The sequence below is a fragment of the Grampus griseus genome, assembly GCF_964374135.1.
Source record: "Grampus griseus genome assembly, chromosome: 1".
Lineage (NCBI taxonomy): Eukaryota > Metazoa > Chordata > Mammalia > Artiodactyla > Delphinidae > Grampus > Grampus griseus.
Window position 1 is genome coordinate 76,711,000 of NC_139017.1, and position 27,815 is coordinate 76,738,814.

The following is a 27,815-nucleotide window of genomic DNA, read 5'->3' on the forward strand; positions in this document are numbered from 1 at the left end:
GGAGTTTCACCTATATATTCCTACTCCAGATTTATCCTGAGTTCCAGATCCATAAAATCTAGAGGGCATTTGTATTTAAATGCCTCACAGGTAACCTTATAATGTACATATTCAAAATCAACTTGCTAATTTCTGCTCAACCTCCTTCCAGTAAAAGGCATCCTCTGCAAGTTGCCCGACCCAGGAACTAAGAAGTCATCCTTGACGCCTTCCTCCCTCTCGCTCTCTATTGTTAACTCTGCCTCCTAAAGGTTTCACACCTGGAAGCCTGCAACAGCCTGACCTTTCTCCAGTTTTGCCCCCTTCCAATCCAGGGTGATATCCTAGAGGAAAAGATCACAGTTACACTAGCTATTAGGTTCTAAATATTTGCTGTGGTTAAGGTTAAAATTAAGCTCCAAGCTTCCTATCAGCCGAGGCAAAAATGAAGGAAAAGTAATCTTCATACGTTTTAATGTTTGTTCTAATGCTAACACTAAAACAAATTTCTCAGGGGAGCAATAAGTGATGTAATGAACAATGTCCTCAACAACATTCCTACGATATATTCTATAATTTCATTCCGCAAGTATTTACGGAGTACTTATGACTCAGGCACTGTATTCACTACTGGAGATAAAACGGTGAATGTGGTTGTTTCTTATCTCATAATTCAAACCGAGTTTTGGCATAATATTAAAGCCAACCCTCTGAGGACAATTTGGTGGGAAGAGGGCTTATTTCCCAAGCCAAACCTGCCTGATGGTAAAGCCAAGGTCACAATATCAGTTGCTCAGTCCCCCACGGCCTACCACCCCCCCACCCTTGCCACTCTGCAGCCCTAGAGCATGATTTCAGGATTTCTACCCTTTCTTTTAAATTGCAATTTACTAACACTACCAGCACCACCATACATGACACACCAAATATTTACAGGGCTTCCCAAGTGTTGTCTCCCATGTGCTGACAAACAGTGCCACATGGAATCTGTCATTTTCCAACCTCTCTTGCTCTGGCTTCCTGCAGAGATCTGTTGCTAAGACAGTCACAGCACTGCTCCTCAACTACACACGGGCACCCCGGCAGCACAGGCTCATCCAGGTCAAAGGTGCTGCTCGTGATGCCTGACAAGTCTGTGCTGAGGCTGCCAGGGTAAGGGTGTGGACTAGGGTGGCCTGTCCATTATGCAGAAGGGAATGGCATCCAGAGGCCAACATTACATTGCCTTGAAGCTGCTCTGATGTGCTAGCACAACCAGGACTGCTGAAGCTGCTCAAACACCAGGGCCCTTCTGCACTAAAGTTACACCATGTTTTCACTCAACTGCTGAGAACAGCTTTCCCCACTGAGGTTACATTTCATTACACAGGTTCCGAAGCTGAGTTGTCTGGTGCTCCTGATACCTTACTTCAGCTAGAAAAACAGCTTTCAGTTTTTAATAGCATCAGGACACACAGTAAGACTCTGAGAAGTAAGTCCATGGGCTAGGCCAGGGGGAAAACTGTGACAATGTGCAGTGTTCCAAACTGACCCTACCCGACAGTAGGACATTCAGAATTTTCTAGGTTAGTGAACTAGTTTAGACTCAGGTCAGGAGCCATACTCCATAAGTATGTTGCCCTCACATCTTGCCCAGTTTGATTCAATGACAGAATCTAGAATGATAAAAGAATTGGTTGGATGGTGTTAAAAAGAAAACCACAGGCCCAAAGTGGCATCACTAGTGCTAAAGCCCATGATACCAAACCTAGATTTATTATCTAGGTTTAGTACCCATGTCTAATTGCAGTTTCTGCCTCCCCCAGCAATGTAATGTTAAGGGACCAGTATGGAATTTTCTGGTTAAGCACCAGTAAGGTAACCTGTCACGTGGTCCCTCTCCATCAACCCCCATTCCCACCCCCAGAAGAGGCAATCTGCATGATAAAACCCTTGCGGGGGGCGGGGGCCCTTCCCAGAAAGGGAACCCATGTTTTCTTTTTTTAATACCTTCTTGCCCCACCCTCCTGCCTATTAAAAGCCTTCCATTTTGTACAACCACTCCCAGCATTCTTCTAGTTGCTAGATGGGATGCTGCCCAATTCATGAATAGTTGAATAAAGTCAATTAAATCTTCAAATTGACTGAATTTGTTTTTTTTTTAATGTAACATATTCAGACTCTCCTCACAACTTGACCTTTGCCTTGAGATAGGCACAGATGGTTTCATTGTGCCCTGTTGCAAAGATCTGGAATAGTGGTTTGGGCCGCTGTATATTCATGAGAAACCAGACCAGCAGGTGGTTGAGGCTTAGCTAAGGTGCTTAGTCACTGGGACATCTGCACGCAGAGCCTGGATTTTTCCACAGGAAATATTCTGGATGTAAATAAACACATCAATGAGCTTGAAGTTCTATACGTTTGCAACGATTTAAGCCTCTAAACATAGAAGGGAGACAGCAAATGAAGATTAAATATAAAGCGCCTAGTGCCGCCCTTCGCAACCGGTACTTGGCTCTTAATTCAGGAACCCCAACTTCCAGGACTTCAAGGAAGTCTTCTATACTCAGTAGACTCAAAATAAATCGGCTCCACTACCCAATTCTATCTCCCCCTGCCTTCATGTCGCCTACCCAATCAGCTTGGCAAACTCGCGGACTCACTCCTACACACGCTGACCGCCAGCTCCTGGAGACTTCCAACCTGCGCCTGAGGGGCTAGGCCCACTGCCGGGGGCGGGGTAATACCTCCCGGGGAGGGCCAGCGGCGCGCAGCATTGTGGGAGTTGTAGTTCTCGCAACTCAGAGCCTCCGGATAGGAGTCACCGCGGGACTCGTTTTCCCGTGCTCCTCTGCGCGGGTCCGCTTGGGGCAGGTCCCCGGGTGGGTGAGAAAGTGGGTGGGAGCTTGCTTATAAAAAAGTGGAGTCGAGTGATCTGTGTTAATGGAGTCACTGTCGCCCAGGAACTCTGGGCAGGTTCCTGTCCCGTCAAGAGTGCTGGAGGCCGAACTTGGAATCCAAGTTTAAGGTTCCCTAGAGGACGAAGGATAAGGAGCTGAGCTCCCCGCTCCCCCTCCCAGTCTGCGGCGGGAGAGGCCACCCCCGACCCTGGTTAAAACTCCCGGGGAGTCATCGCTGCTCCCACCTCTGCTTCTTCCCCCACGCTCCCACTCGGGGTCCCCTTCACAGCTGGGAGTCGCAGCGGTCGCAGCTTGGGCGGGTGGATGTGCTCGCCCACCGGTTCCCGGGAACTTGGGGGCGGCTGCTGAGCCCCGTCGATCACGGAGGACTTGTATTCGCTTTCTGCACCCTCACCCCGGAGAGGAGCCGAGGGGTTTCCCCCATGATCTCCCGGATCTTCAGGGTGCGCATGTGGGCCCCTGTCGGCGTCCTGACCTCGCTGGCGTACTGCCTCCACGAGCGGCGGGGGGCTGACGACCAGAATTCCGTCGACCGAAGCCTGCTGGAGCTGAAAATGGTGCAAGTCGTGTTTCGACACGGGGCGCGGAGCCCTCTCAAGGCGCTTCCGCGGGAGGAGCAGGTGAGAGTTCGGCGGGGCTGGTGGGGCGAGGACTGTGTGGCCAACCAGTGGCGGGCCGGGCTCTTCGCCCCAACACACACCACCTTTGGAATTTTACGCTCACGGAGCGCGGGTTCGGGCTGGGTCCAGACAAAGGGAAAACAGTTTGAGCAAAGGTGCTGGCCTGGTGCCCGCCCCTGACCCCCCCAAGACCCCTCGGACTCTCGGATTGTAGGACAGACCGGAAACTTCCAGTTACGCCCCCCGATGGCTGTGACGAAGCACAGCTAGAAGTAGTAGTGTGCTTCCCATGGTGCTATAAATCTCCTAGGATCTTGTTAAAATGCAGATTATGATTCCGCCGACGTGGGGTAGGGCCTGAGATTCTGCATTTCTAATAAATATTTGTGGGAACTTGAGTACAAGGGTGTAGTGCATTTATGTGTGACCATTTTGGCGGTTGTCAAAGAGTTGCAGGGACCTTTGTGCCAGGAACCACCCTAAGTGGGATCGCAGTGGATAACAGGTTAATACCTTTGGGAACAGAATTTACTGCAGCTTTCTCTCAGGGTTTGCTGGATACCATTTGAGATCCTGAAGATTTTTTTGGTAATAAGTGCTGTATCTTGGAGCTCTCCCTTTTTATTTTGGGTTCCTAAACCTATTGTGGAAGGAATCTGAGGTAGGAAAAATAATTTTTAATTGTTCAGTCTTGTGGCTTATGTCTTAAAATCTACCTGGTTTTGGTCAGGATAATTATGATTAAAGTACAAGTAGTCAGTTTTGAAAATGATTACCCTTTCTGGATTTGATTCTTGGGGAGAGCCAGTAAAGATCTCTGGCCTTTCATAGCAGGCAGGCCTGTGATTGAAGAACTGTCTTCCTAGAGAAGATAAATAGGAAACCTGAAATCCCCAGGCACCCAGGTGTCAAACTTAACCTGTGGGGTGCTTTTGCATTGTTGGTTCTCCAGGTTGATGTTGGAGCAGGTTCAACAGGATGTCCAAATCTGATACTAGACATACTCATGGTGATAGCTGCTTTTAAGAAACCCTCAAGGTTGTACAACTCACATTGTACAACTGAAAACCCAGTTTTTAAAGCTGGCCACACATGAAATCAAACCTCTAAAGCACTTCCCACACAAATGAATAAATTTTGTCAGGCATTTAATTCTATTATCAGATTTCTAGTTAGCCTTTCTATATGGCTATACCACATTCTATCTGGTGCCTGAATTCCATTCCTTTCCTTCTCTTTCTTTCTTTCCTTTTTTTGTATACTTTGACCTTTTTTTCAGTCTCTTACTTTGCCTTTTTATATTAGGTCACTAAATTTTCCTTATAGTTTTGTACATAGCCCATCTCTTGTGTACTCTCCTTTCTTCGCCATTTATTCTCGGTACAGAAAGGCTGTATGGAAAATAACATACAAGAATAGAAGACAAAGTTATCAGTGATGGCAGTGAATAAAAGTCTGAATGTCTAGGCCTGGACCTCCTACAGACAGTATATGTGCTCCCTAAAGGACCCAGAAAAAGATTTAGATTCTTTTAGATTCTCCTGAGCCAGTGGATGTGCGATGGGTATCTTCTGCCTTTATGCTGGAAGCGGCAGTTGTAGCTCAGGTAGACTGCCAGCTTCATTCAATTTCTGTCTTTGTAGCCACAAAATATAGAGAATCTGAGTCCTCGGTGTTATTTTGCAATTAGATAAGGCGCATTACCTCTTTTGCCTGCTCACATTCTCTAGACTTTAGGCAGATGCACTGAACGTCTTTGGTTATCTTGTATGAAGTCTTGTGCATAAAAGCGAGGGGTAGAACCAGCTCTTGTTCAACTTAGGCTATGAGCAAGTATCATCAGCCTCCTGTAACTTGTTTCTGGATATTCTCTCAGGTTTTTTTTTTTTTTGCAAGCTCCAATTTAATAGAGGTTGTTATTGGGATTTTCTAATCTTTGTGGTTCTGCTATTAATTATAGTCAGAAAGGACTTTGACAACAATTCTAAAACTAAAATTGCCTTTGGTAGATATTTCCAGACTTCTGACTAGTTTATAGATAAACTTATGTGACAAGTCAATCCGTTCAGTTATCTCACAAATCCTCAGAAAATATCATTGTTTAAAACTAGTTGTTTTATTGAGTTGTTTTCTTATGGCTTGAATGGCTGATGAATTAACCTATCTTCCTAAAAGTTGTATCTGTGCTCTGGAAATAAAACTCTGGAACTTGATTGTCCATTTCTTCTGGTTGTTAGATTAGATCCAGGTACGCTTTCAAAAGATAAATTTGGCCCTACTTTTGGATTTCCCTCAGCGCCTCTCTATATGATGGCAAAATAGCCCCCAACCCAGGAAGATTCCTCAGTTTTTATAAAATAAAGTCCGACCCATTCCAGCTCCACCGTTCATGAAGACATTTGGGTCCATTTTTATTTGATAGTGTAGATGAGCTAGGAAGGATAATGTCGGTATCAGTGTTGACTAATACTTATTCAAAACTCAACTAAGAGCAACCGTTTTCAGGAAGCATTACACAAAGTATGTCCCAGTCAATCCATCCATTCCTGTGCAGTGGTGGTTCTTAACCTTGGTGGGACCTCGGACTCAACTGGGGAGCTTTAGAAAATACTGATGCCTAGGTCTGTCTCCCAGAGATTCTGATTTCATTGACCCAGAGCATCCAGATATGGTAAAAGGTCCTCTGGTGAAGCCTTAGAGTCATCTGGACTGGGTAGCATTTAAAAAACGGAGGCCCCATCCCCAGGAGATCTGGATGTCATTAGCCCAGGAGGGGGCTCAGGCATCAGTAACTTTAAAACAACTTCCCAGTGATACTACTGTGCAGTGTGCAAGGTTTCAAATCATTAGTTTATTCTAAAATCTACACCTGCAAGTTCTTGTTTACTTTTACGTAGATTGTTTTTCTTTTACCTGAATGTAGCATATCGATCCCAGTGTAGTACCGTCTTCACGGAAATGTGCTTTGGTGAGATGCTATCATTCTGTGTCGAGGGAACAATGAGAAGCAATCCCACAAAACTCATTGCTGCGACTACTGAAAAGATGTTCATTATATCCTCTTTATGAGGACCCTTGGGAGGAATTTGTCTGTTAGCATGAGAAATGGTGTGCTTCTCCTGAACAGTTGCCTTGCTTTTATCTTTAAGCTTGTCTAGCTGATCAAGTTTCTCCTTGTACATAAAAGCCAGAAAGCTTAGTGCTGACTCTTTGGCCCACCTACAGTAAGTATATGGATCTTCATAGCATGTATTTTTTTGAGAAACTTTATTACTCTATCCGTATTTTTGGTCCCTATATACTCATTTGCTTTTGTCTTTCTTGTCTACCTTGAATTGCTTATCTTACTATATTTTAGGTATTGCTACCACTTACTTTATGTTAATTCTTGAAAATGGATAAATAAATAAAATTATAAAGTTAGTCTTTGCCACTAACTCCGAAGCTGAGAAGCAGGCACGAGAATGAGAGTGTGTATGTGGGATGGACACCGTGTATGGAGCTCATGTATCCTCCATCCTTGAAAATTTGAAAATGTGTACTCTAGGCTTGACGTCACCTAGACCTCAGGAGTCATCTCCTAGGAAAGCCAGAGATCCTCTCTTGGTGAATGCACCTAACAGGAGGAGGTTTCGTAGTGTGGCCGAATGGGCCCTGTGGACCTGGTATCAGGACCTGTGCTTAGACACTGGGCTTACAAGGATGGATAATTCAATCTCAGCTGTAAAAGAGAGAAGAGTTTACAATGGGATGAAGGAGAGAGACAAAACAGATTCCAATTATAGGAATATGCGGGGAGTGCTGGGAACTCAGAGGAGGTGTCTGAAACATAAATCGTACAAACCTGAACTCAGTTTGTCAGCTGTTCTTCTGTCTTGGCCTTAGTTTTAGTCAAGGAGTTCCTCCATTACCCTTTACCACCTTAGACACCCAGACTCAAAATCAAAGTCATTTTCTCTTTATTCTTTCTTGTTTACCTACCAGTATAGCCTCCAAATAAAGCTTTTATCTACTCACTTGCCAGGTTTGACTCACAAGTCTTGAATCCACCCCTTCTATTCCTGCTGCCTTAGATGAGGCCTTAGGCTCTCACCAGCTCTATGGCAGACGTCTTGAAATTGGCTTTTCTGCGTTGAGTCTTTCCATTTCAATTGTGATCTATACTGATGGCTTTCAAACTATTCTATGGAGCCTGCTGGCGAAGGGGATGCTGAGTGGCTAGGGTTCTGAGTTCCCACTCCCACTTAAACTAGAGGAACTCCAGTTTTTGCCTTTAAATATACAAATCTAACTCAACCTGATACTTGCTAATTTAAAAGTTTGAAAACCACTCCCACGTTCAGGCAAACCAAGCCACTTCTTTCCTCTATATATTCTTCCCCATCTCTGCTTTGCTCAAGCTTCCTACCTATTCTTAGAATTCTGAATACCACCCTCTCTTCTTACCTACCTCTTACTCTCACGTCCTGGTCTCTGCTTGTCTAAATCCTATTCATTTCAAATACCATTCCTTCCATGAAACTTTTCCTGAATCCTCAGCCAGAAGAGAAGGTCTGTCTTGCCTTTGAACTACAATGGCCTTCCTCTGGTTTCTTGTAGCACATAGTTTCTATTTTAGTTCTGCTATCATTTACATACATAGCTTGCTGTCTCTACTAACCAGAAAATCCAAAAAAGGCAGGGTCATGTTATCTCAATCTTGGTATCTTCCACAGGATCTAGCAAATCGTTGAAGCTATTTTTTCCCCACCTTGGCCGCGCAGCTTGTGGGATCTTAGTTCCCCAACCGGGGATGGAACCTGTGCCCCCTGCAATGGAAGTGCAGAGCCCTAACCACTGGACTGCCAGGGAATTCCCTGTTGGAGCTGTTAATTATGCCTACTGTGTGCCAGGCCCTTTGTTGGACATCCAAAATGCAGAGGTCCATAGATGACACAGGCTCTGCTCTCAGGAGCTAAGTCTACTGAGCAGGACAGACTAGTAAAGGGACTTGTCTAATACAGTTTGGTAAAGGCTACCGAAAAGATCCACTGAGGCTGCTGTGAGAGCACAGGGCCAAGGTCACAGCTTCTGGGAACATTTAAGCTGTTTTGTGGAATGAACAGAAGTCTTTCCAGACGAAAGGGAAGAGAAAATTCCAGGTAGAAGGAACATGAGGTTGAAAGGCCAGGAGGTGTGGGGATGGTGTTCTAGGAAACAGAGTTGTGCGGCTAGAGAAGAAGTGTGTAGGGCAGGGAAGAATTGGTGAAGAGAGAGAGGCAGGGACCATCATGCAGCCATGAGCCCTTGAAGGGTTTTATGAAGGGAAGTTATAGTATTAGAACTTTGAAAGGAGGAGCAGTGATTAAAAGATTGTAGGAAGAAGGTCTCGGCTCCGAACACCCAGTCTTCTGATATCAGTTGCTGTAACACCAGCAGGGGAAGAAGCTTAGGTGTTTGGAGACTGGGTGCAGGTGAGGCTGAGACAATGCCTTTTGGAAGACTCCCAGTAGCCGTCTCCTGGGATATTTCTGGGAGGCACCAAGATAAATACAATGCTGTGTGACATCGTAGGTTTTCAAAAGTTAGTCTTAAAACAAAATGAAGCAGTAAGAAATTGAGTTATATATTGTAAGTGCTGTAGGAATTCAGATAAGAAGACAACCACTGAAAGCTGGCGCAGTCACAGCTGGGGAGGTAAGGCTTGAGCTGTCATTGAACCTTGGAGAGAAGCTGGATGGACAGAGACGGACAGGAGTCCCTCCGAGCAAGGGAAGCAAAGCTGAAAGCAGATGTAGAGGAAGCAGTGGGTATGGTCTGGCCTGGGTAGGGGAAGAGAGAGGCGTAGTGGCAGTATAGCTGGGGACAGAGGCTGGGCCAAAAGTCCTGAAAGGTAGACGCTTCTCTCTTGGAACATTGGGAAAAAGCTATTGATATGATGAGAGTGGCCCAGCAAGATGAATCGGGTGGTTATGTATATATGGTTTGGGGGGTGGGAGGGAGAGAGCCTGTCACAGGACTTTGCCTGAGGTAATAAGGTTTTATACCCTAATAATAAGATAAAAGAAGGACCAGTGGGAGTAACATTTTTTCTAGCCAGTGATCCACGGGGTTTGGGGTGGGGATGGGGGAGCAGCGGGGCGAGTCAGAGGTTTGAGTCTTGGCACCTGGGAGGATTGGGGTAGCCTTGAGAATCATAGTCAGTTGGGAAGAGGGGCTGGTATATGAGATTAGAAGAAAAGACTTTTGTTTTTAAAATTGAAGGCATCACATCGGACTCAGTGCGTGTAAGAATTTTATGGGCAGTTGGCAGTTGGAGCTGTGAGGCCTATGACTACTTGTTATGTTTCGAAAATCAGTACAGTTGGGGCAGGAGCCAGACTGCAAGGAAAAAAGGAAGATGGTGAAGAAGTGAAGGTTTCTTAGAGGGCAGCTACTTACTTGAGAATTTGGATGAAAGGAAGGGAAATACGTAGTAGTTACCAGAGTCCTTAAGGAGGGGCCATAAAAGCCTGCAGGTTGATTTCTTAAAAATTCTTAAGTATACGGTCACTGAAATTATATCATATTCATTCACTTATTCCGTCATTAGTTCATTCATTCATTCGCCACGGCACGCTGGCTGCTTCTCCCCTTTACTTCAGTCTGGGCTTAGTGCCAGAGCAACACCTTAACAGTGAGTACTAGTGTAGCAATAACAGGACTTGGGCTGAGGACGCTTGGAATAATAAATCGCAGTCTTTTCTTCCCTTAATTGGAGCTGGAGTGAAAGTTTCTTTCCTTCCTTCCCATAGGAAGGTTGCTTGTCTAGTGTCAGTGTGATTCTAGCTATGTGCTGCTGGATATTAATGCTCTAAGTTTCAAGAAGCTTTTAAACAATGTGTTGTTTTTTGTGGTCACAACAGGTAGAGTGGAAACCCCAGCTACTAGAGGTCCCACCCCAAACTCGGTTTGATTACACAGTCACCAATCTAGCTGGTGGCCCGAAGCCACATTCTCCTTTCGACTCTCAGTACCACGAGACCACGCTGAAGGTGAGCGATGCTTCCCTGCTCTGGGAAGCCCCCTGCAGAGCTGTGATGGTTTGCTCTGGCCTGAGGTTAGCAGGCCACCAGATGTTTTCATTCTCCTCTCCTTCCTCCCCCACCTCAGGGGGGCATGTTTGCTGGACAGCTGACCAAGGTGGGCATGCAGCAGATGTTTGCCCTGGGAGAGAGGCTGAGGAAGAACTACGTGGAGGACATCCCCTTTCTTTCTCCAACCTTCAACCCACTGGAGGTCTTGTGAGTCACTTGAAAAAGGGATGTTGCACCCAGTGTAAGGTCCTGAGCATGAGAAAATCTGCCCTGATGCCCCAGGTGGTTCCCACTCTCATCCAAGGTAGTCTGGGGGGCTGCGAGGGCGATCTGGCTGTGACATCTGTCATCCCATTGATCGCCAGGGTTTGATTCTGCTGATCTGGCTGGCTAGGCGGGTGTCCCCTTCCTCTCGCACCTCTCCATGTGTGTCCCTCCCGAAGCTGCACGCTCGGTCGAAGAGGACGACCTTCCCCGATAGAGGAGGACCATTCTCCGGTCAAGGGTATACGAGAAGCTGCTCTCCCCTGTTAGAACCTCCAAGGTAGTCTGGGAGGAGTTACCCTAGTACAGTAGGATTCAGTGAACAAGTGGTCACCGGAGGTCACATTCATTGGCCTTCAGGTCCCTTGGGCAGCCATCCCACAGAGAGATAAAGGATACTTCCCTGCCCTATAGCTCCCCTTATGTAGTCTTGAAAGCCTCCCAGCTGCTCTGTGGAATAAGGTGGAGTGTACATATGAATCTTCCTTTTATGAGTTAATCTACCTTTTTGGTTTTTTCCCCAGCATTCGTTCCACTAACATATATCGGAATCTGGAGTCTACCCGGTGTTTGCTGGCTGGGCTTTTCCAATGTCAGAAAGAAGGTTTGAGTTTGGGCTCTACGAGTCAGCCCCTGTCCCTGAGGAGCCTCTTCTTCTCACTTCCAAAGCCCCGCTCCCTCTTTCTTGGTATCTGTCCCCTTGGTCTCTCTCCTCCTGCTCAGGTAGCTTCCATGGTGTACCTACTCCTCTGGCAGGCCCCTCCCCGTCTGGCCTGCTGCTGCCCTTGTCAGCCTGACCTGCACACCTGCAGCAATGCGTCAGCTGCTCTGATGCGCCTCTGGCTCCTGACTTCTCCTCTCAAGCGTCTACACAAGCTGCATGAGGCAGCCCCAGCCAGGTCTCGTGAACAGTCCTGGGGCCTTTTTGTTTAGTAGAGACGCTGCTGAAAAGAAAGGAGGGCAGGAGGGACCCTTTGCTGGGTCCTGGGTCTGCTGCTACTGCCCTGGTCTTGGTGGTAATCCACAGCGTGCCCCAGATGGTATTAACAGTACTCCGTACCGCCTTTCCTAGTTAAGAAAGTCTGTCGAGTTTGGGTTTTGACCTGTTCAGCCAGTGAATGAGCACAGCTAGTGATTCTCAACCTTTTCACCACCAAGAACTACATTTAGTATTTTCCTTTATGGATCTCATGTGTTGAGGCCCTTTGACTATCAAATGAAGCCATATCTTGTCATTTGTAATTGACTGAAATTTACATTGAACTGCTGGTCTAAGTTTCAGATCATCATGACCTCACCAATATTAAAATACTAAAACGATGCCATAAGGCAGAGGTTCTTGTTATTTTCTTTAGCTTCTGTAGCAGTATCTCAAATAGAGATAAAACTTCCATCAGGCTTTTAAAAAATTCGTAAAAATACAGAACCTCCAGGCCAAAGGAGGCTGGCCTTGCCCCCAGCTGGCTTGGGTACTGCTGCTAGTTCTGGCTGAAGTTGGCGGAACACAAACAGCGAGCCTAAGTAACATAAAGCAAATAGGATGGGCTGCTCCTTACCTCTTGGGAGCCCCTGAGTTTAGGAATAATCCATAGTGCCTGGCCTTCTGAAAGCTGTTCACTTGCTCAGCTTCTAAAAGGCAAATGTCCTCTCCTCAGAACCACCTAAAGTGTAACTGAGGTAGGAAAGGGGTTTCTTGGTGCAGGGAAGGAAGTGGTATCATCACCAGCCTCTGGTGTGGCTGCCTGGGTAGCCGCTCCCTGCACTGGACCCAGACATCCTCACAGTCCAGTTTGACTCCTGTCACAGCTACTTCCATGCCTTGACCAGTATCAAGGGATTTGAATAGACCTAAGAACCCCACAAGGTGCTACCATTGGTGGAAGTGGTGCAACTTTGGGATATTGTTTCAAGAGTAAAATCCTAGAGAAGGCCCAGAGGGTTTTGAGTAAACTACAGAGAATCAGGCTGGTGGGGGGAAGCTGGAAGGTGTTGGTCTGCACCGTTTGGTCTTTCATTCATTCAATGCGTATCTGAGTGCCAACTCAAATGTGCCTTATTTACGATAAACTGTAGGTCCATTATCCAGACACTAATGTCAGGTACCAGGTAGGAATTATCATGTGTTAATTAGAGGTTTAAATCATAGTTACTATTATTCTCACATTTAAAGGACTTACTATACATAAATATTGTTCTAAGAGCTTTGCGGATATTAACTTGTTTAATTCTTGTGATAACCCTGTGAGGCAGGTAACATTATCCCCATTTTACAGATAAGAGAACTAAGGCACAGAGAGGCTAAATGACTCTCTGAGGAACACAAAGCTGGTAAATGGAGGAGCTGGGATTTAAACGCTGGCAGTCTGGCTTCACAATCCATACCCTTCCCTCTTGTGCTCTCCTGCTTCTCAGAAAACATGTGTATCTGGAGAGGGCCTCTGATCATTTGGTCTATTCTTTTTTACAACGTTTCCTGCGGAACCCCAGGATTCTTCAGAGGGGTCAGAAACTACAGAAAAGGAGGGGGTTGGGGCATGCAGGTAGACTATACTTTGGACCCCTACCTTGAAGCCATCAGCACCTTTTCTTTTATTACCTTATCTAATAGTGGGAGAAAGAAGCTTCCACTGCTTTAGAAACAATTGAAAATTGCTGATACTAGTCTCATCCCTTCGATTTACACGTGAGCCCCAGAGAAGGGAAGTGACTTCCCAGGGCCATCCTACTGGTTAGTTATAGATTCAGGCCTAAACTCATGACTTTCAGTCTGATTTGCTTTTTCTGTCCAGACCAACATAGTGTGTCTGAATACTGGTATTCTACTCAAGTCACCATAGGCTACTGTTAAATACTGAGGTTTGGGCTATCAATAATTTGTTCGGAAATAATAGCTCTTTGGGGTTTAGATTCACCTAATCACTCCATGGATTGACCTCAGTGAATTCCAAAAAGCTTCTCTGCCATCAGAGAAGGTGAGGCTTGAGCTGGGTAGAACAGGGCGCTACCACAGGCCATTGCCATCTCTGGCACAGAGCAAAGCATGGGAAGGTGCTAGAGCACTTTTCTTGGGCGTTGTTGGACGGGACAAGGGTACTCGTGAGCTCTGAACAGGAGCAAGGTGCTGTGAGGTCTGTAAGAAACACTGTAGTCTAGTCTTTGGTTCCTGGTAGTTCATCTGGAAGCCTGGGTTTTCTTTTGGGCGAGGCCATGGGGTCTGAGAGAATTTGTGACCCTGTGGCCACCCTTCTCAGATTGTCATGTCAGTCACCATACTGGCCTATAGGATCAGACTTTGGGAAGCAAGAATGTCACCTAGTTCTGATAAAGTGAGGGAGGACGCATTCTTTATTAGAATCCCCAGGTACTGGTGGTACCTCGAGGCGACGTTTTTTGGACTGGGTCATGGACGTGCCAGTCTGATCGGCACCTGTACCTGCTCTCGGCTATAGGTGGCCCAGCAGGAGAGGTTGTGCTGGACAAAACAAGGCTGCTACTGCTTTCTCCATTGCTCAGACCGCAGCAGAGCTCCTGTTGGCAAGGCCAGGGCATGTTGAAGGCATTCACTGTCCTTAAGGGGATGATCTGCCTCTGGGAGCAGCTCCGTCTGTATAGACAGAGAGAAGAAGAAGGGGGTGGAGCTGCTGGGAAGAACAAGCTGAAGCCTCTTCCCACCTGTGCTTCCCACATTCCTTCCAGGACCCATCATCATCCACACTGATGAAGCAAGCTCTGAAGTCTTGTACCCCAACTACCAAAACTGCCAGAGGCTCCGGGAAAGAACCAGGTAACTACCCCTGATTCTTGCTCACCAGGGGTGAACCGGCAGCGTTTTACCACCTTAGCTGGCAGGCGCTCCCTGAACTGAGGGCCTGCCCAGGCTGGCCGTGCTGGTGGATAAGGAATGAAAGAGATTGCATTAAGCTCAGGTCTGCCATCAACTGCCCAGGAAGTGAGGCAGCTCTTACTCACAGTGACAGGCTAATAGTGAAGGTACAGGATGCCTGGGGAGAGCCACACACTGGGCTGGAAAGATGGTGTATACAGCCGTGCGTGGGGCTTTGCCGTTTGCCAAGCATTATCCTCTCTTCAATCGTTCAATGCTCTCAGATGGGGCAGATGAAGAACCTTACAGAAAAGATGATTAAATAAAGATGAGTAAGTCAGTCATCAAACTGCAAATCCAGATGGACGAGCAGAAGAAGACACAGCTTCCCCTTTTCTCACCAGCGCTCTGCCGTGTAGGATAGACTGGTTTGGGCTGATGGCACTTGGCCGTTTTCAGGTATTTCTGGTCTGCACTGAAACTATGTAGTATGTGTTCCCCCAGAAGAAGGAGAATGCTGTTTTCAAGCAGACCTGGCCATGCTTGCATTGTTTTTGATAATGCTAGAGTGGGATTTGGAAAATCCAGGTTATTATTCTAGTCCTGGTACATACTAACTTCCTTTTACAAGTCATTTGACCTCATAGAGTCTTAGTTTATTCATCTATACCATGGCAATAATACTAGCTAACCCCAGTGAGTCGTCGTTGAAGGTTAAATGAGATCCCAAATGAAGAATGAGATACACTTTGTCAACTGTTAATCACTATACAGTATGATGAAATATAAGGAGTAACTTTTTATTTTTTGGCAGAGGCCGGAGGCAGGCTGCTTCTTTGCAGCCAGGGATCTCAGAGGATTTGAAGAAGGTGAAGGAAGGGATGGGCATTGCCAGTAGCGATGGAGTGGACTTCCTCATCCTCCTGGACAACATGGCTGCTGAGCAGGTGGGCTGGCTGTCCTCCTCGGGCCGTGGGGGTGGGGGACCCTGGGGGAGGCTTGGTGGGCTGCCTCCTGAGTTAGAACTGGGTGGAGAGCTCCTGGCTTGGAGGCAGCTGTGATAGGACTTGCAGACAGAATGGACGTGGGAACTGAGGGATAGGGAACAATCAAGGAGGACCCCTTACTGGGTTGGGAGCCCAGACATTTAACTCTCAACCAGAGTTTCTTAAAGCACATTCACCAGAATGCTCATGATGTGAGTGTGTATTATGTGGGCAGGCAGGGGTGGGGTGGGTGATGGTAGGGAGAGATTATTGTCTAAAAATTTTGGAATCCCTCTTTAATGTATCACTTTTTGGAGAGTCTGTACACACGTCAGCATATTAAAGAATCTGAGAAGCCTGTAGTAAAGAAAGTTGGTTCATCCTTAAGTCTGTTTTTCTCAAACTTGTTTAGCCATAGAATCTTTTTTATCTAATAAATACTGAAGACCGCACAATAGGAAATGCTGTCCTAGATTCAAAAGTCGGAAACCCGGGCTTTCCTGGTGGTGCAGTGGTTGAGAGTCCGCCTGCCGATGCAGGGGACACAGGTTCGTGCCCCGGTCTGGGAAGATCCCACATGCCGCGGAGCGGCTGGGCCCGTGAGCCATGGCCTCTGAGCCTGTGCGTCCGGAGCCTGTGCTCTGCAACGGGAGAGGCCGCGGCAGTGAGAGGCCCGTGTACCGCAAAAAAAAAAAAGATCGGACACCCAAAGGCAGTATAGCCTGGATCTTCCTTCCTTCTCTTGTGCAGTTGATGGTGTGCCCTGAAGGCAGAAATGCACCTTGTGCTTATGTGTAAAATAGGTTTAAGTTTAATAAGCAAGAGTTTGCATATATAACATATTTATATGGCATACTTTTTAGAAATCATCTTGGGGAAAATGAAGGCCAAGTAGAAATTTATGAATTCCTTGCCTTGTATTCTATTCAATTTTTTGTTTTTTTTTTAGCTTAAGAAAATACAGATTTTTTTTACTTTGGGGTAGATGAGGAGTATCAGAAAAAGGAAAAACAATTTTTTTTCCTGGGCCTTTAGATCTCGAGGAATAGCTTCCGACAGGCCTTGGGGACATAGATTTTTGAGCTGTTAAGGCTCTCCCCAGGAGAAGACAGGCCCCTAGGGCTCCATGGAAGCTGATTGGCTGCCAGGCTCAGTGGAAGAGAAGCATTTCTTTCAAAAACTGTACCTTGGCCCTTTCAGGTGCACAGCCTCCCGAGCTGCCCCACGCTGAAGAGGTTTGCATGGATGATTGAGCAGAGAGCAGTGGACACAGCCTTGTACATCCTGCAAAGGGAAGACAGGTAAGGAGCCTCTTCAGCTGCTGGCATAAAGTCACGCTTGGTCATACCTCCCAGTATGTGGGGAAGGGGGCTCATCAGGCCTGCTCACACTTGTTAGCTGGCGTCTCTGTGTGCAGAGGCCGAGATCACCCCATTCTCCTGGCCTTCTGAATGGACTCGGCCCTAGGTCCTTACATTTCCAGAGCTGGGACTAGTGACCTAGTGCTTCCATTCACTGTTACACAGACCCGGGAGCCACCACTCGACTGGATTTCTCTTAATCACTGACTTTTTCCTTTGCTTTAAGTTTCAAAAGATTGGGGTGGCGGGGATGCTGAAGGAAGAATCATTATTGCTACTTTATTCATCACATTACAGTTTACAAAGCACCTTCCTGTTCTCGCTGTGAGGTGGGTGTCATTATCCCTGACAAGTCCAAGTCCTCGCTTTAGAGATGGAGAAACTGGACCCGAGAGATGTGGGCTACCTTGCCCAGGCTCCGCTAGCAAGTGGCAGAGGCGGGACTTGAACCCAGATCTTCTGACCGCCAGTCCTGTGTTTTCTCTATTTTACTGGTACTTAGGGCTCTGTTTTTAGAAGACATATTTCCTGACTGCCAGAATGGGGAATGCCTCTCTTACCAAATCTCAAAAAACACCTTTCTGTGATTGGTTCAAAGCATTCAGCTTGTCCTCAGAATAGGTGACTTGGTAGAGAGGGGAGATGGGAAGTAGAGGAACAGTCCTGGGGAAGATGAGTGGGAGGAAAAAGCAGCTAACATTTCAAGAATTTGCTTGGTCTTGCATAAGCATAGGAGCCTCTGCCTGCTTTTCTCCCACGCAGAGTCAGTGTGTCCACTTTGCACTTGCCTCCGGCATCTGGAAGGCTCCAGTCGCGCCACTCAGCTTGCTGCCACTCCCAGTGACTTGTCTCCTTCCCTCATCTTTTCCTGAAGTGGCCCCACTGGACCTAAATTGTCACTCACTGCCTTCCCCTCCACCAACACATACACACATATTTAGTAAATATAGCTTTGCGGCCCGTGTATTGTCCGTTGCATCCGCTCATCTCAGCCCGTGTAGCGTGAAAGCAGCCATAGATCATACGCAAACAAATGGGCACAACTGTGTTCCAATAAAACTCTCTTTACAAAAACAGGCAGGTGGGTTGGATTTGGCCCATGGCCATAGTTTGCTTTCTCCTGGTGTAAAGCGTTTCACACAAGACCTGATCCATTCTCCTTTCCGTTAGCCCTGGTTTCATAAAACTGATGTTTCTTCAAGGACAAATGGTTACAACTTCACAGTGCCATCCAACTTGGCTTGGCCTGCACACATTCTTCTGGAAAGCGTATCTGCATACTCCTCAGCTATTGCTTCGACTTTCCTTGATTTATAAAGGTGGCCATTTACCCAGTCACCATGAGTAAAGATTGGTCTAAGCCAATCATGGCAACCCCGTTTCCTTGTGTCAGTGATTGGGTTCTGGGAATTCTGGGAGAGGTTTTTTTTTCCTCTTTGATAAAAAGTGTGAGGCACCCAAACCAAGCCTTTTTGCTACTTACTAGCCCCCATCTTTCAGCTTTATTTGCTACTGTGAGAAGACATGCTTTTGAGTAGAGGTACCACCTTGTGATCATGAGGTTGACAGTCCTGAGAATGAAAGTGGTGGACCCACAGCGCCAAGCCTGGGAGCACTAGTGTTGAACTTCTTGTTAAATAAACAAGAAAAGTCCTTATGGTCTAAATTCCAAAGAAGCGTAGGAAGTGTAGTTTAGGCAGTTCCTTTGGATGACTTTTCTAAGGGCCTTCTGGAATTCCTGGAATTCATTACACTGTGTCCTTCCCAGTTTTGTTCTTTTAACCGTGAAGGCCTGGTTCTCCATGACTTATCCTGTCTCAGCTGTGTTCTTACCAGGTCTATATCCTGCTGCTGTTATTGTTGGCAGTCTTTGCGCACAAAGAGCCCTCAGACTTGTGGCAGCGCTGTTTTGCTCCTTACCGCCTGTCACTGTCCCCCATGCATCCCTTGTCTTTTCTCAGCTCTGTCTCATTGGGCTCATGAGGTGCAAGGGGGCAGAACTAGCCTGCATCCCTTGTGTGCCAGGTGCCCGCTAGGTACTTAAATATTGTTTACTCGCCATAGGGAAAGCCTTCAGATGGCAGTGGGCCAATTCCTCCACATTCTGGAAAGCAACCTGCTGAAAGTCGTGGACCCTGCCACCCCGCCCGGCAAGACCAGGTACCTGGCCCAGCAGCTCAGCTAGGTGTGGCTGGGGGCAGTGGGGGTGGAGGTGGGGACGGGGTGGCGTCTGGCTGCAGGGAGAGAACCCAGGTTCTGGGAGGGCAAGAACGAGGCTGTCAGTGACTGAAAGTAGATGTTTAAGAGGCCACGTGTCCCAGAGACATTCACAACATTTCTACCTTTCTTCCTGCCACACCTGTCCTACCATGTTTGGAAATTTTATTTTAGTAAAAAAGAACCCTAAATTTATTTTTCCTTTTTTTTTCTTTAACTAATTGAACATGTGTCCAATGGAGTAGCTAATTAGGACATCACACTGATTTGGTATTATAATAGCCCCAAACACTGATAATTGCTTAATAGATTGTTTGAACACCTTCATTGAGTATACAGGAAGGTAGGATTTCTACTGGGCATTTAAAAATGTTGGAAGTGGCTTGTGAACATCCACTGCCACTTTTGGAGTGCCTGGAACCCCAGGTTAGGGACCATGGATTTGGAATGTTGTGTGTCCTGGGCACTTGCTAAGCAAAGTGTGGTCTGCAGATAAACAGCTTCACTGTCACCTGGGGTTGTTAGAGTTTCTGGCCCCAGCCTGACCCACTGAATCAGAATCTGCATTTTAACAAGACACCCAGGTGGTTTGTAAGCGCCCTAATATTGGAGAAGGACTGTTGTAGACTGCCTTCTTGAGGGAAAGAATTGTACGTAGTTAGAAATGCGCGATGAGTGTGGGAAAGGTAGGGGACAGTGAGTTGAAATAGGAACTTTCAGGAACTTAGGGCCTAGATTTATAATAGCAAATCATGTGAATGACCTTCCCTGTCCTTCACAGACCTGCAATGACAATATATTTCTTACTGACCTTTGCCACCTTGCCCCGCCTCAGCCTTGTGTCTGTAGAGTACTGTAGGGTCCAATGCTAGCCTTCTAGGTTGAGGGTCAACAAATAAAATCCTCAGTGTTTCCCAAGAGACAGATACAGGGTTCAGGTAGATATAGATTAAAAGGCAACTTTATTACTGATTAAAGCCCATTTAGAGAATGTATTGAGGGCCAAACAGGCATATTAATGAAATGGACTTAATTCCCCCAAACTGCAAGCTTCCCCAACAAGGAGAGCTTGCTCTGCTAAACTCATCACACAGCCGAGAGTAGGAAGAACATTTGCTGTAGGCAGGCGGGTCCCGAAGAGAAGAGAGAGGTAGAGCTGTGCCACACATGCCCAGTTTCTTCTTCAAAACTCACCGGGGGAGGAGTAGGTGGTTGGTCGGGCCCGAGGAGGCCAGGAGAGCTACTCCAGTGGGGATCCCTCCTCATGAAAACAAGGGGCATGCGGATGAGGGTCCTCCCCACGATCTACTTCAAAGGAGTTTTTTAGTAGGCTCAGCTGATTCGTAGATGTCACCGGTGTCCTCGCTCACGAAGGCAGCAGTGTCCTGGCCTCCAGAGTCCTAAGGTAAAGAATTAATTGTGAAGAACTGTTTTCTTCTTGCAGAAAGCTGTACCTCTATGCAGCTCATGACGTGACCCTCATGCCTCTCTTAATGGCCCTGGGGATTTTTGACCACAAATGGCCCCCGTTTGCTGTGGACCTGACCATGGAACTCTACCAGCACCGGGAGTCTAAGGAGTGGTTTGTGCAGCTCTATTACCGCGGGGAGGTAAGAGCTCTGGGGTGGGGTTGGGAGGTGGCTGGGCGACCCCACCCGCCCGGTTTAGCACCAAGTCTCCCTCCTTGGGCCCAGGGAGTCTCCACTGGCACCTGAGCTCTCTGAATTCTCTCAAGGCTGTGGCCCAGGGTTAAGGCAGAACTGGGCATATAGTGGCAGGCTGGGACTTGGGCCTTATCCCTTATCTTCTAAGAATAGGACCACCCTTCTCTTCTCCTGAGTGTCTCCGCCAGGATGTAACACCCTGACTGTGAGGCCTGCTTTGAACATTAATGATGGTGTCTCTGGGAGGCGATGTTTACGGTCAGCACTCTTGGTACCTTGGCTGCTTCAGTAGGTTGCTGTCCAGGGCAGGGGCGAGAGCACTCCCCACGGCTTAGACCTTTAGCCTTCCCAGCTCACGAGTAAACATGAGTGTGTTTTCCCAGTCAGTTCAACCAACCGTTCTTGAGGGACTTTCACAAGCAGGGCATAGTGCTCTTAATCTGAAAGTTGACCAGTTAATGGGACCTTCCTGGCTGTTATATGTGTGTATACGCACACCATTGGGTCAAAGCCTTTCAGAACCCCGGGCACAGCTGAAAACAGCCAGACAGGGTCCTCAGTGCCCCTGCTGAGTTCTGTCTCTTCCGCAGGAGCAGGTGCCGAAAGGTTGCCCTGACCGGCTGTGTCCGCTGGACAAGTTCTTGAACACCATGTCGATTTATACCTTGAGCCCAGAAAAATACCACACACTCTGCTCTGAAGCCCAAGTGATGGGACTTGGAAATAGAGAGTGAGTGATTTGTACAAGTAGGATGTGTTGATTTTTTGAATAAAATGCCTTTATACAATGCCTCCAGCTGTTGTGTTTGGGAAAGGCAGGAACAAGGGTTAAGGTACTTTAACATGAGGGAAGGGTATTTCCCTCCTGTAGGTATATTAGGGTCTCTTCTTGAAAGGAAAAGACATGTAATGTTGAGACCAGAATGATATATCCTATTTTGTGGCTTGATTTCCATGGCCAGAAGCAGCTGCCTGTGACATAGGCTGGGGACATCATGACCCTGTAGAATTGAGTGTGGGTTTGGACTTCAGTTCTTTTTTCTTATCTTCATTTCACAAACATATATTGAGCACCTACTAAGCAGTGATCATTATAAAGGTGAAAGGTTACTGCCCTCAAGTTGTTTCAGTCCAGTAGGAGAGGCAGATAAGTAAATCAGTGATGACAATACAGTATATTTCATTCTGTGATAAGGTACATCAGGGTCTACTTGGGTACAGAGAAGACAGCCCCAGCCCCAGTTGGCAGGGGCTGGGGGGAGCAGTTAAACGCTTCTTGGGAAGTTCTGTCCTGATCTGAATAGAGAAAATGAGGGAGTAGGAGTTAACCAGGTAAGCAAGAAGGAAGTGGTGTTATGTAAAAGGCAGGCTTGAAGGTCAGGGCATGTTGCTGGGCAATGAGGTGCAGCCCTGCTGTGGGGACCTGGCAGGAAGGGCACTGGCTTCTGGTGGCTGGAGCTCCAGGAGCGTGGATGAGGGCTCACTTGGCGGGTCGGGACCACTCTCAGCATAAGTCCTCCACCTTGACCTGGGTTCCCAAGGTTACCTGGTGATCCCCCTCTTTCCTTATCAATTTTCTCATTCTTCCCCAGAATCTATTTCAAACTTTCTCTGATCTCAAGCCACCAACCCCTTTACTTCTCAGAGAAAATAGCAAGCACAAAAACCCCTCTGCTTCCTGTCTTTATGTTGTTGACTCCCAGATCTACTTCTCTAGTTCAAGTTTTCTCTTCCGAGCTTCAGACACTTACGTCCACTTGGATGTCCCACAGACACAAAATTTTCCCTCTCTCCTCCTAGATCTGCTCTTCCTACAGCCTTCCCTATTTGAATGGAAGACGCCTCCACCATCCACTCAGTTACTAAACCAGAAATCTATCCTTGTCTCCTTCCTCTCACACTTTTCTATGTCTAATCAGTTAAGTTCTATCAGTCCTACCTGTTTATTTCTTGAATATGCCTCCACCATCCACTCAGTTACTAAACCAGAAATCTATCCTTGTCTCCTTCCTCTCACACTTTTCTATGTCTAATCAGTTAAGTTCTATCAGTCCTACCTGTTTATTTCTTGAATATACTCTTATCTTTTTTCCTCGATCTTCAATATCCCCTCACCCTACTAATTGCTCTATTTCTTATTTCACTAAGAAAGTAAAAGCAATCGGAAGAGAACTTCCATATCCATCACGCCACCCCCAACCTGCTAACCCAGCTGCATTGGTGCCTATAAGGCCCTCCTTCCTGTTACTAAGAATGAACCATCCCTACTCCTATCCAAGGCCAACCCTCCAGCTTTGCAGTAATTCCTACAATTATTTCTTTCCCTATTGTTAATTTTCTCTTCCTACCAGTTATTCCCATTAGCTTACACATATGCTCTAAAATCTGTCTTAAAAAGTTTTCCCATATCTTTGAACTACTATGCTCTTTTCTTCTTCCCTTTGTAGCAAAACTGCTCAAAAGAGTTGTTCATACTTGCCGTCTCTGATGCTTCCCTTCCCCTTCTCTCTTGAACCAACTGTGATTTGGCATTCACCCCTCCCACTCCACGGAAACAGCTTTGGCAACATCATCAGTGACCTCTGGGTGCTAAATCCGTGGCCAGTTTTCAGTCTTCGTACTCAGCTTCTCATCGGCACTCTTGGAATATTTTCTTCATTTGGCTTCCTTGACAAATACTCTCTCGGTTTTCCTCATTTCTCAAATTCTCAGTTTTTGCTGAATCTACCTTTTAAAAATCTCTAAGCGTTGGAGTATCTCGAGGCTTAGTCCTTGGACCTTTTCTCCTACACTTACCCCCCTAGGTGATCTCAAGCAGTTCCACAATTTAAAATATTATTTACATAATGTCTCCTAAATTCATACCTTCAACCTGGACCTCTCCCCTGAATTCTGGTTCCATTTCCAGCTGTCTACTCAACATCTCTGCATGGATATTTAAGCTATTTAATATGTACTGAACTTCCCATTGTCCATGCTAAACTCTCAGTTCTCATGCCTCTTCGACTTCTCCCACACACTTCCCCATTGAGGTAAGTGGCATCACCATTAACCCAGCCGGTTGGGCCAAGAACTTTGGAGTTACCCTTAACTCCTCTCTTTTTCTCCTGTACTACATCTAATCCGTCAGTAAATCCTACTGCACCTCTCTTCAAACTTTATCCAGAATTGACCACTTCTCGAGACGTCCATTGCTACTATTTTCATCCCAGCATCACCTCTCACTTGGATTATTGCAAAGTCTCCTGTTTCTGCCCTTTCCCTCTCTGCTAATTTATCCTCAACACAGGTGTTGCTTTTAAAATATGAGTCAGATCATGTCACTCTTCTGCTCAAAATTCTCCCCGGGCTTCCCATCTCAAAGCGAGAGCCAGTCATAATGGTCGTCAAGGCTTTTATGTGACTTCTCTCCTACCTGTCTCTTCTTACTTTACGCCGGCTGCACTAGCCGCCTTACCGTTCTCGTCTGCCAAGGACCCCCAAGTCGTGTCCTCACCTCAAGCTCTTTGCACAAGCTCTTCCCCTCTCTGCAGTGCTCTCCTAGACATGGGCATGGCTAGCGCCCTTTCTTCATTCAGATCTCAGCTCACTGTCATCTCAGGGAGGCCCTTCCCTGTTGTCCTACATAAGATATTTCAGATCCACCCCTCACTCTACCTCCGGCCTAGTTACACTCTATCACCTTGTGTTATGGGTGGAATTACGTCCCTTCAAAATTCACATTTTGGAGTCCTAGCCCCCAGTACCTCAAATGTGACTATATTTGGAATAGAGCCTTTAAAGAGGTAGTTAAGGTAAAAAGAGGTCATATGGGCTTCCCTGGTGGCGCAGTGGTTAAGAATCTGCCTACCAATGCAGGGGACGTGGGTTCGAGCCCTGGTCCAGGAAGATCCCACGTGCCGTGAAGCAGCTTAGCCCATGCACCACAACTACTGAGCCTGCACTCTAGAGCCTGTGCAGCACAACTACTGAGCCCACGCATCACAACTACTGAAGCCCGTGCACTTAGAGCCCGTGCTCCGCAACAAGAGAAGCCACCGCAATGAGAAGCCCGTGTACCGCAACGAAGAGTAGCCCCCACTCACTGCAACTAGTGAAAGCCCACGCACAGCAGCAAAGACCCAACGCAGCCAAAAATAAATAAATTAATTAATTAATTAATTTTTAAAAACCATATTTCTCAACTTAAAAAGAAAAAAAGAGGTCATATGGGTGGGCCCTAATCCAATATGACTGGGTAAAGAAGAGAACATTAGGACTCTGACACAGAAGGAAGACCATGTGAAGACACAGGGAGAAGATGGGCATCTGTAAGCCAAGGAGAGAGGCCTTAGCAGAAACCAACCCTGCTGACACCGTGATCTTGGACTTCCAGCCTCCAGAACTGTGAGGAAATATTTCTGTTGTTTAAGCTACCTGATCTGTAATATTCTGTTACAGTAGCCCAAGCAAATCCAGGATCCACCTTGTCCTGTTTTCCCCTGTGGTATTTCTCAGTGCTTGATATTACACATCTGTGTATTTATTTATCTCCCTCATGAGAATGTAAACTCCATGAAGGCAGACTTTACCTTGTTCACCGATGTGTCCCCAGCACTGAGAATAATGCCTGGCATGCACTAGTGCTCACACATTTGTTGAGTGAGCGAGCACCTCTGACACTGCTCTCCTGGGCCCATAATCATCCTCCCAGGTTACTCAGTGCCTTCCTAACAGGTCACTCCCTTTTTTGTGCTCCGTTACCCTTTGAGACGTGGCCCCTGCTTATATCTCCAGCCTCGTCCCTCACGCCCCCTCATGCATCGCCCCCCGGCCAGACTGAACTCTTTCAAGAAAAGTTAGTCCCGCTCCTCTGGCTCTTGTGACACACTGTTTCCTACCCTGGCCCCCAACACACCCTCCCTTTGCCCATGTATCCCTCTCATCTTTTTTTTTTTTTTTTTAATTAAGCAATTTTTTTTTGAGGAGAGAGAGAGACATTTATTTTAAGAAGTTGGCTCACACAATCCTGGAGACCAGCAAGTCTTTAGGAAGTAGGCTCAGGTAAGAGATGGTGTTGCCATCTTGAGTCTGATGGTCTGTCTTGAGAATTCCTTCTTCTTCTTTTTCTTTTTTTGGCCGTGCCTTGTGGCATGTGGGATCTTAGTTCCCTGATCAGGGATCAAACCCTTACCCCCTGCATTGGAAGTGTGGAGTCTTAACCACAGGACCACCAGGGAAGTCCCTATCCCTCTCATCTTGATGCCTCCCGTGTTTCTGTTTGTCCCTCAGTAGGGGGCTGCCTGTCTTGTCCATTATTGTGTTCCTAGAGCCAAGTACAAGACGTGGCACAAAGTGGACTTCAGCCAAGATTTACTGAACGGATTCTGACCTCTCCGTCTCCTTGTTTCCGCTTTGCACAAAGGGGCTTCTATGTACTCTTCCCCACTCACCACCAGGGGGAAGCATGGAGTAAAGAAAACACGCGGCTTCTACTGGGTTCAAATTCTGAAGCTAGTATTTGTGACCCTTGGACAGGTGTCTCTGAGCCTGTTTTTCCTCTCATGTAAAACAGAGATAATTATACCTACTAATTAGGGTTGTTGTGAGAATTGAGTAAATATAAGGGCGTTCAAACTTTCCTTTTTGCCCTTTGGCTATTTCTTCCCCACTAGATTCTTAGCTGTAACAGGTTTCCTCAACTAGTAGGAAACTGGGATTGTTCTTTCCAGCCACCCTCTCCGTAGGCAGTGTCTGCCCTTACGGAGAAGAGTGAGCCTGTGTGTGCGGGAGAACTCTGGCCCCTCGCCCACCAGTTGTGCAGCTGTGGGCAAGTCATTTAACTTCTCTGAGCTTATGCTTTCCCAACTATAAAACAGTGACGTTGCTATTTGCCTCCCTGACGATTTGTTCTGAGGATGGATGTGCAAAGCACTTCATAAACTCCTAACCAGCCCTTGCCCTTGACTCCTTTCTCTTAATGCTTTTGAAAATGAGTGTTGTTAAGGTTAAAATAATTTCCAGAGGGGATCTCATCCTTGGATGGCAAAGTAAAGGGCCTCCCAGGATAGAGGAGAGCGGTCACTCCTCTTCCCCCACATAACTGGGCTTGCTCGGGTAGGCTGATTTCATGGGGAACTCACCTGTCAAACCCTCCTGAGGGCCTCATGGCTTATCTTACTCAAGAGCTCTTGGTCTGGTACGCAGTGGGATGAAATAGCTGTTAGTAGACAGGGCCAGGCATTGCTATGTGCCGGCACCCCTTTAATAGTTGCATGTAGACAGTTTAAAAGAACAGCAAGGACATCAAAACTCTGAAAGTTCCACCTGGAGAGAGGGAGGAAGAAAGAGTTCCCACCCCACCCCACCCCCAGACCTCAGAGCACTGGGTCTTGGCATGGTGACCTGTTTGTATTTATTATAAGAAACTTGGGTCTTTGTAAGTGATACCTGGCCCCCCTTTTCCTTAGCTGGACTCCTCTAGGGCACTGCCCGTGTACCTGCGAAGGAGGCTGGGAGGGGCTAAGAGCAACTACTTTGTTTACTATATGCCAGGGACGTATCATTCTTCAGCTTTGGGGCCAAGAGCTGTGGTTTGCTGTGTACCCTGGGTCTGCTAGGGCGAGTGTGAGTCCCTTTGGCTGGCTGGAGAATTGTCTGGGGAGAGGCTGTGTGCTCTGTTCAGACCCTGCCTTCTAGTGGCCAAGGGGACCAGCCATGCAGTCCTGACCCTCTCAGTCCACCCCGCCAGCCTCTAGGAACCTGGTCCCTGTCCAAGGGTGAGTGGAGAGAGGGGAGAAACACTTTCCCCAATAAAAAGCTGGTCTTCCCTGAGCTCCTTTCTCTCCACCTGGCTTTTGAAATGTACACTTCCCTGAAGGTGGGAGGTGGTGGAAGAGGGCTGGTGGCATGGAATCTCCATTTCTGAAGCAAAAATCCAAACTAATGTGTAAGGACTTGAGAGAGA

The 27,815-nt window shown here is 47.0% G+C and overlaps 1 protein-coding gene and 1 long non-coding RNA gene across 3 annotated transcripts in view; one reads left to right on the plus strand and one right to left on the minus strand.

Annotated features, from left to right (window-relative positions):
• The window catches only part of LOC309827572, a 67,373-nt gene extending 64,696 nt beyond the window's left edge, over window positions 1-2,677 (minus strand). For both annotated transcript variants that reach the window (XR_014297226.1, XR_014297227.1), the window contains exon 1: window positions 2,592-2,677. This is a non-coding gene — a long non-coding RNA (uncharacterized lncRNA). The remainder of the gene's footprint in view (window positions 1-2,591) is intronic.
• Window positions 2,678-2,894: 217 nt separating this feature from the next.
• ACP6 (acid phosphatase 6, lysophosphatidic) lies at window positions 2,895-21,651 on the plus strand. Its single transcript, XM_082660930.1, has 10 exons — window positions 2,895-3,499; window positions 10,384-10,512; window positions 10,631-10,761; window positions 11,343-11,422; window positions 14,515-14,602; window positions 15,456-15,588; window positions 16,828-16,928; window positions 19,053-19,148; window positions 20,650-20,815; window positions 21,460-21,651. Exons 1-10 carry the CDS (start codon window positions 3,302-3,304, stop codon window positions 21,601-21,603), a joined length of 1,266 nt encoding a protein of 421 aa, XP_082517056.1. The 5' UTR covers window positions 2,895-3,301; the 3' UTR covers window positions 21,604-21,651.
• The last annotated feature ends 6,164 nt before the right edge of the window (window positions 21,652-27,815 follow it).